The 15,439-nt window shown below is 37.1% G+C and overlaps 1 protein-coding gene across 3 annotated transcripts in view; it reads right to left on the bottom strand.

The window, feature by feature from the left end:
• AKAP7 (A-kinase anchoring protein 7) overlaps positions 1-15,439 on the bottom strand; it is a 121,792-nt gene that overhangs the window by 86,487 nt on the left and 19,866 nt on the right. For all 3 annotated transcript variants that reach the window (XM_069487348.1, XM_069487347.1, XM_069487346.1), the window contains exons 4-5: positions 12,662-12,798; positions 8,305-8,465 (exon numbers count right to left, since the gene is read on the bottom strand). In XM_069487348.1, coding sequence (XP_069343449.1) covers positions 8,305-8,465; positions 12,662-12,798 — 298 coding nt within the window. The remainder of the gene's footprint in view (positions 1-8,304; positions 8,466-12,661; positions 12,799-15,439) is intronic.

The raw sequence follows: 15,439 nt of genomic DNA, 5'->3' as shown, positions 1-15,439 counted from the left end.
GGGCATGGTGGCGCATGCCTGTAGTCCCAGCTACTCGGGAGGCTGAGGCAGTAGGATCGCTTAAGCCCAGGAGTTTGAGGTTGCTGTGAGCTAGACTAACGCCACGGCACTCACTCTAGCCCGGGCAACAAAGCGAGACTCTGTCTCAAAAATAAATAAATAAATAAATAAAGGATTCCTGTTTCCATATGCTACTTAAACCACCATTTTAGATATTTTTAACAAGTGATTTGAATTATATATTTCAATATAAAAGCTGACATATATTGAAACCAATTTCAAATTTTTATGCTCATCATTTTAAGTATTTACAATTGATTACTATGTAAAACTGTCAAATAGAATTTTTAAATGTTTCATTCTTAAAAGCAAGTCTTTAAAATTGCACCTTGACGCCAGAGGAATTATATTCATTCCACCGCAGTTGAGGAGAAAGAGAACCAGACTGAGCATTCTAACACTGGCCTAGTTCTCCTATTATTCAGCTTGTGTTCTTAGGCATATCACTTAACCCTGACAGTAAAAGTAATGAGACCATAATAAATTATCTCTCAGGTCCCTCCTTATCCTAACAACCAGCAAGTCCAAGTAAACTGTAAGAAAGCTCTGGTACATCATCCTTAGGAAATTGTGAAACACCAGAAATGGGTTTAACTCTCATGCAAAGATTTAGACACGAATGTAAATGAGGGAAGAGAGATCACCAAAGGTTAAATGTTCTTTCAATTAGACTTTTATGTTTACATCACACATTTTAAAAACATATTTGTTGAATCTCTATTACATGGCAGGCTCTGGGGACAAAGAGCTGAAAGATTCCCTCAAAGGAGCTTTCATTCTGGTTGAGAAAAATAGATTTCTAAACAATTAAATGCAATAAAGTGTTACAGTTTCTACAGTAGATATCTATCTAGGGGCAAGGGAATTAGAGGAGAAAACTGTCATTTCTGCTTTGAAGAATCAGAAAAAGCCTTTATTTTAGAAGTGACACTTTAAATGAGTCTTTTTTAAAGATCAGTGATACAATCCAAAAAGGAAATTAATGGCCGGGCGTGGTGGCTCACGCCTGTAATCCTAGCACTCTAGGAGGCCGAGGTGGGCGGATCGTTTGAGCTCAGGAGTTCGAGACCAGCCTGAGCAAGAGCGAGACCCCATCTCTACTAAAAATAGAAAGAAATTATATGGACAGCTAAAAATATATATAGAAAAAAATTAGCCGGGCATGGTGGTGCATGCCTGTAGTACCAGCTACTCGGGAGGCTGAGACAGGAGGATCGCTTGAGTTCAGGAGTTTGAGGTTGCTGTGAGCTAGGCTGACGCCACGGCACTCACTCTAGCCTGGGCAACAGAGTAAGACTCTGTCTCAAAAAAAAAAAAAAAAAGGAAATTAAGAAAACAATTGCATTTACTATCAAAAATAATAAAATACTTAGGAATAAACTTAACCAAGGGGATGAAAGACTTGCCCACATGTTGGACAAAAATGCAAATGACTATATTGATATACTACTGATGTTTGCCAGTCAGGTCAAACAAAAACAAGAAGACAGGACAACTGTCAGAGCCAAGAAAATGTAACCTGAGGTTTTGACTAGTTTAAGAAAGAATAAATCCACGCTGGTCTGGAAGAGACCAGATGCCTCAGTAATAAGCAGTGGTGTAAAGGAAGTGAAATAGCAAGAGTAGAAAGTTGTGGTGCTAGACAGCTATATCCAAGTTTAAAGTCTCAGAAACTGGCTAGTTCTGGCACATGAAAAGTCAAAGGCTTCACTAGGCTGATGAACTGCAGGAGGGGTGTATGGGCGTAGTATGCTTAAGTTAAAGAAGTTAAGGAATTTTAAGAAAAGTAATTGCTGTGATGGTAGTAGTGGGAATGGGGTATTTATTATTAATAATGATAATAGTTATCATCTGTTTAACATTGTATATGCGCCAAATACTGTGCTAAGTACTTCATATCCATTACCTCACTTGATTTTCAAAATAGTTATTAATACTACGATGCCAATTGTACAAATAAAGAAACTGCAGTATTGAGAGGTGAAGTAAACTGCTTAAGGCCACTCAGCTGGTACCAGGCTCCTCAGTCAATTCTGAGCGACTAAAAATCTCATTTGCAGCCAGGATGGACAGATCAGGCACATGATGCTGAAGCAAGCCAGTATCGCAATGTGAGCTAAGAAACAACATCCTCAAAAAGTGACAGCAAGAATTCAGATAACAGCAAAAGGGAGGGGTAGGGAGTAATAAAACCAGACAGCATGAACCACCAATAAGGAAAGGCCTTCGTCTGGGAGTAGAACAAGGACAAAGGGACAGAGAACTAAGAAAATAAGGACACCACCTCCAGGCCCCATAGGATGAGGGATTGGGTGAAAGGAGCAGCCTTCACCTAGAGGAAGCTGTGAGCTCAGATAAAAGCCAAGTTTCAGCTAAGGCAAGAAGGTAAAAGGGGTGTTCTAGGAAAATGTTTAGGGAGTCCAGTTGCTAATTTACAATGTAATAGACCAGCATAGTGATTAAGAGCACAGAATCTTGAGTCAGACTATCTGGATTTGAGTCCTGGCTCTACCACTTACTAACAAATCACTTAACTTCTTTGTGCCTCAGTTTCACTGTTAAATGGGGGGGTGAGGATAATGCTCCTCCTGTGGTTTGGATGTTGGTTGTCCCCACCAAAACTCATGCTGATATTTGATCTCCAGTGTGGTGGTACTGGAGGTAGGGCCTAGTGGGAGGTATTTGGGTCATGGGGGTGGATCCCTCATAAATAGATAAATGCCCTCTCCTAGAAGTAAGTTCTTGTTCCCAGGGGACTGGCTAAGTTACTGGACAGTGGGTTGTTATAAAACCAAATTCAGCTTCCTAGACTCTCTCTTGCTTGCTCTCATGACACGATCTCTTTGCACAAACCCACTCACTTTTCCACTTCTCTGCCATGTTTTGACCCAGCCCTCACCAGAAGCTGGCCAGAGGGGCCAGACATGGTGCAATGGTCTTGAACTTCCCAGCCTGCAGATTCGTGAGGTCAACAATGTCTTTTCTTTATGAATTATCCAGTCTCAAGGTATTCTGTTATAGCAACACAAAACAGACTAAGACAGGCCCTTAGCTCATACACTTGTTAAGACTAAATGAATATTTGTAAGATGATTAGATGATGGTACAAAGTAAGTCCACTTAGAAGGTGTTTGATTGAAAATCAAGTAAATAAGAAAGGGGATGATGGAAAGGGTGAAGAGAGAGGTGAGAAAAGAAGGAAGAATGGAGGCAGTGTGCTTGAAGGAGCAAGCAAACAGAGGCAGGGGATGAAACTGAGGCTCTGATGGTCCTCAGTGGTCCAGGACTGTGAACACAGACTTCCTGGTTGGGAGAGAAGCTGGTCTTTCCTTAGTTCTAAATGAAATGTGGCTAAGTTGTTTTGATGTTTCTGAAGTGAGCCTAGCCGAAGTCATTAGGACAAAGATCAGCAAGCTGTTGGGACACCCACCAGCCTTTGATGGTTAGAAGTCCAAGACTTCATGTAGTAACAGAGCAACCTAGAAGGGACCAAAGATACCAGAAACTGAACAGATTCCCCACAAGGAGCAGAAAACACAGGGTGTATTCTCCCCACCTTTGGGGGGAAATGACAGTCAAAATAAGAGAAAGCATAATGTTCAAATGAACATCCTAAAAACACTTCATTTTTTCTTTTATGAAATAAATGTACTTAAAATTTTTTATCATGATAACCAAAGGCACTCTTCCCATTTAAAAAAAAAAAAAGATTTGCAAGAACTATTATAATTCTAGTAGGCTAAATTTTCAGCAATCTCTCCATCAAATAACCTTCTTAACAAAATTACATTTAGCTGAAAAAAATGAATGAAATCACATATCCATTTCTATGCAAAAAGCTTTTCAGTGCAATTTCATCATTGTAAAATGTGGGGACATGTTCTATAGATGCATAATTTTCAATATTTTTTTTACTTCTATGAACTACTGGGTAATACTGGGAAAGGAGAAGGTCCTGTTTTATTCTGGAAAAACGAGATCACTCAAGGTCAAAGTGGACACAGTCTCTGATGTCACACACCTTACCTACCCCCAAGTGGCTACCACCACAAATCCACATGTACCAGGGGTGCAAAGATGGGCTGGTCTCTGCAGCCCACAGCACATATCAAAAATGACCCTCGGTAGCAGCATAATTCAAGTATTGGTGGTGTAGGAAAAGAAAAATATCTTTTTTTCACCCATCCTATGTTCATGGCTGAGAACCCTATAACAAAAGACAAATTAACAAGAGAAAAGAATATAAATGTATTTAATATAAGCTTCTTGTGACACGGGAGACTTCAACAGGAAATGAAGATCCAAAGAAACATGTAAACCTGTATATTTTTAATGCTAGGTTTGATGAAGAAGTAGATAGCAGGAGAGAAGTACAACTGAGTAAAAAAGTATGACCTAATTGTAGTAAACTGGGGGGAATGTAGCTTCTCTTCCTCCCTGTGTCCTAGAGATAAGGATGTTCCTATCGGTACAGGGAGGGCACCTCCCAAACGTGGGTCTTGTGACCAGCTTCAGGGGAAAAGGGTGAGAGGTCTCAAATTCCTTCAGCTTAAAATATTTTGGGGTAGCTGTCTTGACTCCCATCAATGGTAAAAACTCATCAATTCAGATTCTACCAGTTCAAAATGTACAATAATTTCCTTCAATTTTACGCATTAAAAATTCTAAATTATTCTTTATCCTGAAAATTTTCAGTAAGGAGTATAAACAATGATGTCTAAAATTCATTCTTTTTTTCATAACAATTATGTATACTTTAAGAATTTATTTTTTTAACATGTAAATCCAAAAACTCTCAATGAAAATTAGGTAGCAGACCACAGATGACCCTTGAACAACACAGGTTTGAACTGCATAGGTTTACCTATACGTGGATTTTTTCAATAAAAGTTACACCCACTGTGCCTGCCTCTCCTGCCTCCCCATCCCCCTCCTCCACCTCTTCTGCCTCGGCCACCCCTGAGACAACAAGACCAACCCCTCCTCTTCCTCAGCCAAGTCAACATGAAGACGATGAGGATGAAGACCTTTATGACGATCCACTTCTACTTAATGAATATTAAATGTTTTCTCTTCCTTATAAATTTCTTAATAACATTTTCTTTTCTCTAGCTTACTTTATTGTAAGACTACAGTATATAATACATATAACGTACAAAATATATGTGTTAATCCACTGTTTATGTTATCAGTAAGGCTTCAGGTCAACAAGAAAGGCTATTAGTACTTAAGTTTTTGGGGAGTCAAAAGTTACAAATAGGGGCCGGGCACGGTGGCTCATGCCTGCAATTCTAGCACTCTGGGAGACCAAGGCGGGTGGATCGCTCGAGGTCAGGAGTTCGAGACCAGCCTGAGCAAGAGCGAGACCCCGTCTCTACTAAAAATAGAAAGAAATTATCTGGCCAACTGAAAATATATATAAAAAATTAGCCAGGCATGGTAGTGCATGCCTGTAGTCCCAGCTACTCGGGAGGCTGAGGCAGGAGGATCACTTAAGCCCAGGAGTTTGAGGTTGCTGTGAGCTAGGCTGATGCCACAGCACTCTAGCCTGGGCAACAGAGTGAGACTCTGTCTCAAAAAAAAAGTTACAAACAGATATTTGACTAAGGGTAGGGAGGTTGGCACCCCAACCCCCATGTTATTCATGGTCAACTGTACTTACATTCTTCACAAATTCTCCTGTCTTCCATTAAGTCAGACTAGCTCTGCCTCCAGTATTTTGAAGAAACAAGATTTTGCTACTCCTGTGTAGTTTATTACAAAATTTTAAGAAATGTAGCGCCCTGGTCAATGGAATATATTCTTCTGAAAGGTAAAATATATCATTTGAACAAGTGGTTTCTAAAATACAACACAAAAACAAACATTATTTTAGTAGCACTAATCCTGAGGCATTATTTAAAAAATAAATCTAAAGAAGTAAAATATTGACAAAAATTCTATGTATTGAATAATCTCACTCTCTGAACATTATGTAAATAGAGGATCCAACTAAACTTCAATGCCTGGCTTAGTAAATCCTCAATAACTAATAAATACATGTTGCTTCAGTGAGTGGATAAATAAATGAACATATTCAAATACTTAGGTTTCTTATAAAAGTACATAAAATTATAATCAAAAGCATCAATGCAATATACACATAAAAGATTAAAAGTATAACAGTGATGGAATAAGGGGAAAAGAATACTGTTCTCCCTCCATTTTTCATAATGTTTTGTTGAAATTTTTGGAAAAACATAAATATTTTTAAACGATAGCACCTAATACCTCTATAATCAAGAAAGGAATTACAGGGGCAGTGGCCTTTGCTAAAATGACAAACCAACATCCTTGCAGTCATATTCATATTAAAGCTGGTGAGATTCCACATTCCTCAGCACACAATGGATCTTTCATCAATATTGGAAAACGCCTTTGTGAGAATATTTGCAAAGAATGGATGGAATTCTCAATGTTGCAAGCACCCATTGAATTATTTAAAAGGACAATGAATGAATGACTGATTAGAAACGTTTATTGAGTGCAGACATATTTATATTCCAAAAGAAAAGATATAAGTCTAGCATTTTCTCCAGAGCAGTCACGAAGAACAGATGAAGTTTAAATGTAAGCATCAGTTTCTGAATGATTTGCCATCGAAACTATTAGAATTGCCTTCTCCTTGGCCAAATAGTGATTTGAAGTCTTACTTGACTTTTAAATATTGTTTATTTGTTTGCATTATTGTTTACACATATTTTGTTCCACTCTCGCCCCCAAAATTGGATTTAAGATGACTCCAAAGAAGTATATTCTGTAATAGGATAAATTAATTTAAAATAAGGAAAATGAAACAAAGAAAAACTAAAACTGGAAAGATAAGATGAAGCTAGGTATGGGGTAAGTGCTCAAAAATGATGACATTATATTCTATATTCTAAATTGTAATAAGCCATAAACTTAGGTTCTAAGTTTCAAGCAACCAATTCTAACCCAAAAACACAAGTTAAATATTCAACATTCATGAGGTGAAAAAACTAATTTGTTCAAGGCATAAAATCTTGACATTGAGATTAAAAATGAAATTTTTCTAATCAGTTCTTATATTACTTAACAAAATATAATCAACATTTATTTTTGTAAAAAATACTTAACAACAGAGGATTTCTATAAATCCATTTCTCATAAAAAATCAACAATATATGCCAAAAGAATTATGGTAAAAGCAATTCTGTAATATGAATTCCACAGAGATTTACATGATTTTTTTCTAAGTACACATGCAATTTTTTCATGGACTGGCTTAGTCTAAGAATATATTTCTCAGTGAGAGAAATAGATGCTATTACAATAGAAAAAGAAAGGAGAAACGTAGAAAAGTGTTGTGATAAACAAACCTTGTAAACATGCAATAGCCAAAATATTTTCTCCACAGAAGTTCTGCATATCCTTTGGTAGATTTGTTTCTACACATTCCTACTATTTTGTTGCTGTTATAAATTATATCTCATAGAAAAATAATTTAGTTACAGTTTTTTTGTGTACCGATTTTATGCCTAGCAACCTTGCTGAATCCTATAATTAGTTTCAGTATTTTGTCTTGTTTTGAAACTTCTACCTACCATTTGTTTTTCTTTGTGAAGTCAAAAAGAAAGGTTTCTTCACACTCTTTATTAACCAGAAATCTCCTAAATTCTTAAAATCCAACATATAACTCTCTGATCACAACTTCTAACTTTCTCACTCATACTTGTATTAACCCTAATCTTCAGTCCTATTATTCCATTTTCTTCCAAGCATTACCCCATCCAGACTCCACTGCCTTCCGTTATGTACACCCAATAAAGCCTCACATCAAACACTTAACTCTTCCCACAAGCCTTTGAATAAGCAACTGGAGATTCTTATTAATTCATTCAAAACTTATTAAGTGACAACGATATGTCAAATGTCATGAGAAGCACTGAGATTCTTCAGACTTATTATTGGGACAGTCCTAACAAATACTTAAGTCTAGTCCACCACCTTCCAGAAAGCCCCAGAATCAACATATTCCTCAAGTCCAACAATCAAGATAACTTTTCAGGCCCTTTATTTTACCATTTACTTACACAAGCAAACAACAAAGCAGCTCACTTATAAAGTGAGGTTATACTGACTCCCCAAAATTAAAAGATGTCAAGTCTCTATTACAAAAATTGGGGAAAAAAAATTGCTTCCTCAACAGATGAGATTTCGTGAGTGTATTGCTGTCTGTTTTACCTGCTATCTCCAAAAGTGGGTTTATGTGATCTCCTTCTGCCAGCTTCACAAATCCAACTTGATTTCCAAAATTGCCAATACCTTGAAAGGGCAAAATCAAATGTTTTCCTTGGAGGATTTCTTCTATGAATGGTTTTAATTCCAAAAGAGCATCAATACCCCTGGTAAGAGACAATATACTTTTCAGTAACACATTAAGTAATAAAATATACAAAACCAAATAAGAAACAAAGTACTCAATTTTAGAAAGATAAATTAATTTTGATATTTGTACTAATTATTTTAAAGCTTAAAATGTCTTCTAAATCTACCCTATATGAATAAAACTAATATTATTTTTTAACAAAAGGCTGGGCATGGTAGCTCACACCTGTAATCCTACCACTCTGGGAGGCCGAGGTGGGAGGATCACTTGAGGTCAGGAGTTCAAGACCAGCCTCAGCAAGAGCAAGACCCTGTCTCTACTAAAAGTAGAAAGAAATTACCAAGCAACTAAAAATAGAAAAAAAAAAAAAATTAGCTAGGCATAGTGGCACACACCTGTAGTCCCAGCCACCTGGGAGGCTGAGGTAGGAAGATCGCTAGAGTCTAGTAGTTTGAGGTTGCTATGAGCTAAGCTGATGCCATGGCAATACTGTCTCAAAAAAAAAAAAAAAAAATCTATCAAAAACTATGATAGAAGTGAATTAAGTCTTTACCTAATTATAAATTGCTATAAAGAAATGAAAGTGATACCATTTTATAGCTCACCAAAAAATTTTTAACCAAGGAAATACTTCATGGACAATTAAAAAAAAATTACTGATAACATATCCCCAAAAACACAGTACCAAAAGACCTTGTATCTTAGGCTATGTTAAAAGTTCTAGGTTCTTGATAAAACTACTGATACTTATATAGAACTTACTACTTATGAGGCACTCTATTAAAACTTAATATATATAATCTTTTAAAATATAATAGTCTCTATAATAAGATAATTTACTGTACTCGGATTCAAATATTAACAAAATATAAGTTTAATTACATTCCCCAATTGCAACTGTGTTTGTTGCTATAGCTGTTTAGCCTATGTGATTATAGGGCTACCCTGTGTTTCAAATGCTTTATTTTTCTTTTTTTTTTTTTTATTTCATCTTATTGTTATGGGGGATACAGAATTGCAGGTTACATACGTTGCCCATGTACTGCCTTTCCCCCCAAGTCAGAGCTCCAGGCGTGTCCGTTCCCCAGGTAGTGCGCGTTGCACCCATCATGTAGGTATATGTCCCTCCCCCCCCCCCTTCCCGAGTCAGCACCTTCAAGTGTTACCACTCCCCAAACGGTGTGCAATGCACTCATTGTGTAGTCATACCCCCATCCCCTCCCCCACCCCCCACCTCAGTCTGATATCCGATTGGTGTCCTTCCTAGATGTGTATTTAGGTGATGTTCAGGGAAACCAATTTTCTGGTGAGTACATGTGATGCTTTATTTTTCTTTATAAAAACAAATGTTTACTATATTATTGAATTAGACATTATCAGATTTTGAGTTTTTTGAAAATTAGGATCAATTACTTTTCATCTTGAAGAGAATTTTGGTATAGGTACTCTATTATAAGAAAAAAATAAACTCTCACTAGAGGGCAGCAATTACTTACAAAAGAAATAAGCATGTTCTTACAGAATGGAGAGGGCTCTAAAATGCCCTTCTAGTGAAGTATCACTAATGTAAACTATTTTGATCTGTGATTTGTTCACCAGTCAAATATTTGAAAAAAATTAGGTATTTTTCTAAATATTTCATACTTCTAAATTAGTCATCATGTAAAGTTTTTAACTGATTTTCTGATGACTTCCATACTCAGTCTTATTTCTCTGTCATAACACAATGTATAATATTTTAGAATAGCTTTGTAAATGTCAACATTTCTCACTGTACCCCCAAATCCACATTCTAAATCCAGTCTTACCTAACAGTATTTATGTTAATTCAAAACGACACAATGAACACATATCTAATTCAACACTGTCCTTCACTGTATGCTGTGAATTAAAGCATGTGATAACAAAACAGCCACCTCTGGCTCATACATGATAAACTGGGAGAATCCAAGATACTTATTTTAAATGAAACTAAACGCTAAAGCAGACCATGAGAAAAGTTAAGACTTTTCAGAGATAGTGAACTCTATATACTGTTTTTCTTTAAAGAAATATAAATGATCTACACTCAGTCCAATTTTCAGTTCTCTTAGTAGTATAAACAAATAAATTTGCCCCAATAAGAAGCCATTGATTCACAGACTGACAAGGAATCACAGTATCTACTGGGGTGTATTACTAACTTTCAATTCTTCTAAATAGAGTATGTTTTCAAAAGTGGTATGTGGAAAGACTTCTTTATGGTAAAATAAGTAAAAAGTATATGTTATGTAAAAAATAAAATTCTGAAACTGGAGTTCAGACCCAAAGACTATTTCAAATTAAGACAAGACAGCCATCTTTTCAAATCAGTAGTTGAGTTTAGCCAAATATATTTATTTCTATTCCTTTCTTCTACACTGTGAGGACACAGAAGACCTTAGGCAACATCTACCTGAAGAAATTCATGATTTAAAAAAAAAAGTCTCTGTATATTCCATACCCAATCTATTGATCAATACTTTATTAAACATCTAAAATTTGATATTAGATTTTGAAAAGTAAGAGTAAATATAAGACAATCTAGGTGTCTAGCATATTTTACAGTATAGGATAAAAGATAAAAATTAAAAATTGGAGACCTTTCAAAAATCCTGCATATAAACAATGTCTTCCCAGAAATTCAATCAATTTCACTGTCACTATACAGCTGCCCAAAGTGAGGCCACACCTAGAAGAATCTCACCATCATTTGAAAACTGACACCTCTGCCCCTCCAGAATGTGAGTTGGCTTCATCCAATCAGTTGAAGGCCTTAAGAGAAATAACTGAGGTCCCCTGAGAAAAAAGGAATTCTGCCTCCAGATTGCCTTTGGATTTGAGACTCCAACATTGACTCTTCCCTGCTAGACTACCCTGCAGGTTTCAGGCTTGCCAACTCCCTCAACCATGTGAGACAATTCCTTAAGATAAATCTCTCTGCATAAAGATACACATGTCTACACAGATAGACATAGATATCTATATAGATATACCTCCTGCTAGTTCTCTGGAGAACCTTGACTAATAGACCATTCTAACTCAGAGTACTACTCCTTTCTCTCAGCCTGTCATCTTCTTATACCACATCTTCCTTGGCTTCTCTTTTTTCAAGAGCATTAGAGCATTTATTTTTTTCTATTGCTTGGCAAAGTCATCAGCCAAAGTAAGTAAAGTGAAATCTCTGCTCCTCTCTGCCTCTTGCAGGGTGCTCAAGGCTGCTCTGCGGTAGATCAGCTTGGGACAGATCAAAAGATTGATCTCTAAAGAGATGAGATTCTACTGTTTAAAAGACATAACTATAATAATCATAATGGGGCTTGACATTTTGAATTATTAATTGTTTTGTTTTCTCCCTTTTATTTTTCCTTTTTTTCATCCCCTTCCAAGTTCAAGTTTTTGTTCTTCATTCCCTCAGGAGCAATATATGTCAAGGTGGAAATCAGAAGTAACCTGCAATTCACTCTGGCTTTGGTTTTCCAAAGAGCTTAAGCTTGAGCTTAAGACAGTGGACAATATAGGAGATAACAGGGAAAGGGAGAATATTAAGTACAGATGGAGTGTCCCACAGAATTCAGGGAGGAACAAGGTCTCTCCATTCCAGATTAGAAGACAGTAACCAATGACTCATACTCAACCTTTATGGCACTATCTTGGCATGGGGGTGGGGTGGAATGGAGTACAGGGACTCTAAGAATGACCAAGGTGAAACTGAAATTGTCCAGTGGCATAGTAAAATGGCAGCTCTAATATCTAATAATAGAGTACCTACCATGTGCCAGGCCCTATACAAAGAGCTCTTGCACGTATTGGTACTATTATTTTCTCCATTTACTTACAAAATAAATGATTTGCCCAAAGTTGGACAGCTAGTAAGAGGCGGTTGTGCCATAGTTCCAGACTCCTTACCTAGAATCCTAACCTAAAGGGTCAAACTCCAGAGTGTTTATATAATGAGTGCAGGCAAAACAATTACATAACCAAGGGCTACCATTTGATAACCCTAACAGAGAAAAAAAGTCTAGATTAAATAGAAGGATACTTATATAGTTAATTATGTGCATTAACTATTAGTTGGAATAAATTATAATAAAGAATACTTCTTTAGAATTTCAGTGCCTCTTGGGGTTCTATGTTTACTCATATTAAAGTAATAATTTGGAAAATAATATTCAAGAAAGTTATATTACTCACATGTTTACTTCATCTTCATTAAATAATTGCATCACTAGCAGGGTAATATGAAAGGAACCATCACCAACCATTGCTTTGGCCAGTCTCTGATCTTGTTGTATTATTGCGTTTTGCAAGATCTTGATTCCTCTTGTAATCTAATCACACACATAACACACAGACACACACACACACACAAAAAAAAAAAGACACAGAGGAGGTTAGGTAAGAAAATTTCTTAATGGTAAATGGAAATCAAGAAGAAAAATAAGCAACGACCAAAATTAGAACAATGTCAAGACTCTTCTACCCAACAAATGTTTAATTGTCTACTTGTTCTCAAATATCCTAGATAGTTGACTTGGACAGCTTAATAGGATGTATACGTTTTTTTAAAAATCACATAATGCTTGTCCATCTTAAGAACATTGAGCCCAACACCCTTATTTTGCAGATCAGATCAGTGGTTGAGTGGAAAAACTCTCAATGACCATGCATCTTTTCAGAAATTTGTCCTTGAAATACACAATATGACTCAATAATTATGATCTTTCCTAAGAAAAAGGCTTTATTCTTGCCACAGAAAGGTCAAACCAGCAAAGAACATTCCATTTCTGTTAGAAGCAATATTTATTTGTCACCAAATGAATGTGTCTGAGAACCCATTCCTCATAACCTTTAAAATTTTTTTAGGACAGCAATAATTTCAATAGGATTGACAACAGTCACTTGTCCAGAAATGTGAGGAGGGGCACTACCATGAAGACAGAGTTGCAAAGAAGTTCAAATGCACAATTTAGGAAAACAGTCACAGCCTGCCTCCAGGTGACACCCCACTGACCTCGTCACCCACCTGCCTCCCCTCTCAGTACCTACTCCTCTGAAACAGGAGGAGGAATGACACATCCTCCCTTCTCCACTTCCAGTTAGATCCAACTCTAGTCAACTTCTAAATTTGAGCGTAATGGAAAGCAGTTTGGACATGAAATAGCAGATCCAGAAAAAGAGAGAGAGGAAAAGAGAGAGAAAGAGAGAGGAGACAGCACATAGAAGCCCTAAGGGAACAGAGGGCCCCGATGCAGCAGAATTAGTGAGAGAGAAGGGGTGGGGGTGGCGGCAGCAGAAGCAGGACCCATAAAAAAGCAGAGATAAGAAAACACTGAATCATGAGCATAGCAGACTGTTCTGATACTAGAGTGGCTGTTTTATCCTGAACAATGTTCCCATTATCTGTGGAATGTGATTGGGCAAATCATGAGATGCTGTCCTGGAATCTGACTTCTCATTGACAAAGACTCTCTCCTTTGACTAAAACTTTATTCAGGCTCCTCTGAGTCCTCTGACTAGGCCAGACCTTGGCTTTCTCTCTCTTCTCTCTTCCCTGTATTATAGAAGCTAGTTGGAGCAAGAATCCTACTAAGTCAGATACCACCTTTGTATCTGACCACCCATCTTAGAGACCTTACCACCCTGGCCTGCCTTCACCGATAATCCTATCAAGTCAATTTAGCCAGAAAGCTCTTATTCTTGATGTTTCCTTTCAGTAATTTTCCATCCACTGACCTCCACCCTGCTCCTTGGCATAAATCCCCACTTGGCCTTGCTCGAGTCAGAATTGAGTTCAATCTCTCTGCCCCACCGGAAGACTGCAGTGCAGTGGTCTGCACCTATCACCATGGTCCCTCTTTGCATGAAGCCTGCCTTACCATCATTAACACGTGTCATGAATATTTTTTCTTTAACATCATGTACTTTTACAATAAATCCACATCACCCAAAATAATCTCAGTCTTTCTCTATGCTTTGTAAGTAAAAGAGATTAACAGAAGAAATGGTTTTTCCAGCAGAAAGTTACACAATGACACCTAACATAACATTTACCAATACAAGATGTCACCTCTGTGATACCCAATTAAAGAATATGGATAGCCTGATAAATAAAATGCTCCAAACATAATGGTATGCAAAGATTTTATAGAGTCACTATTTTCTCTACTTTATATAAATAAAATGAAATTATAAGGCCAACCATAGTGGTTCACGCCTGTAATCCTAACACTTTAGGAGGCAAAGGCAGGAGGATCACTTGAGGTCACAAGTTCAAGACCAGCCTGAGTAACATAGTGAGACCCTGTCTCTACAAAAACTATAAAAAATTAGCCAGGTGTGGTGGCACATGCCTGTAGTCCCAGCTACTCAGGAAGCCAAGGCAGGAGGACCACTTGAGCGTAGGAACTTGAGGTTACAGTGCGCTATGATCATATCACTGCACTCTAGCCAAGGTGACAGAGTGAGATCCTGTCTCAAAAAAAAAAAAGAAATTATAATTCCTTGAGGACAATGTCTATTTCTTCTACACCGCTGTCTCACCATAATGCTGGGTGATAATAATAAAAACAATATTTAAACAACAGCAGCAGCAAAGCAACCGATCTTTACGTGTGCTCACTAGGTTCTATGTCCCACAGTAACCATTTACATATATTAGCTCAATGAAGCTTCTCAACAATCCTATGAAGTAGATATTGGTATTATCTCTATTAAAATAAATTGAAACACGATTTTTAAACACCCCTTAAAGACCATATACCACACAAAGCAAAGGAGCCTGAGAAAAGAAAAAAGTGCATATGAGAAAAGATGAGGGGAGCACCTGGAGGAAAAGATTTGGGAGGGTTGAGGAGAAGTATCTAGAAAGCAATGGAGTAAGAAAAAATGCCAACAGAGTTACAAGGAGTTTGTTTTGGGGGGGGGGGGGGCGCAAAAAAAGAGGCAGAGATGTGGGAACTGACTTAAGAA

This window comes from Eulemur rufifrons, chromosome 15 (assembly GCF_041146395.1).
Source record: "Eulemur rufifrons isolate Redbay chromosome 15, OSU_ERuf_1, whole genome shotgun sequence".
NCBI lineage: Eukaryota > Metazoa > Chordata > Mammalia > Primates > Lemuridae > Eulemur > Eulemur rufifrons.
The sequence above is the reverse complement of the archived record's forward strand: the minus strand, read 5'-3'. Positions and strand labels throughout refer to the sequence as shown.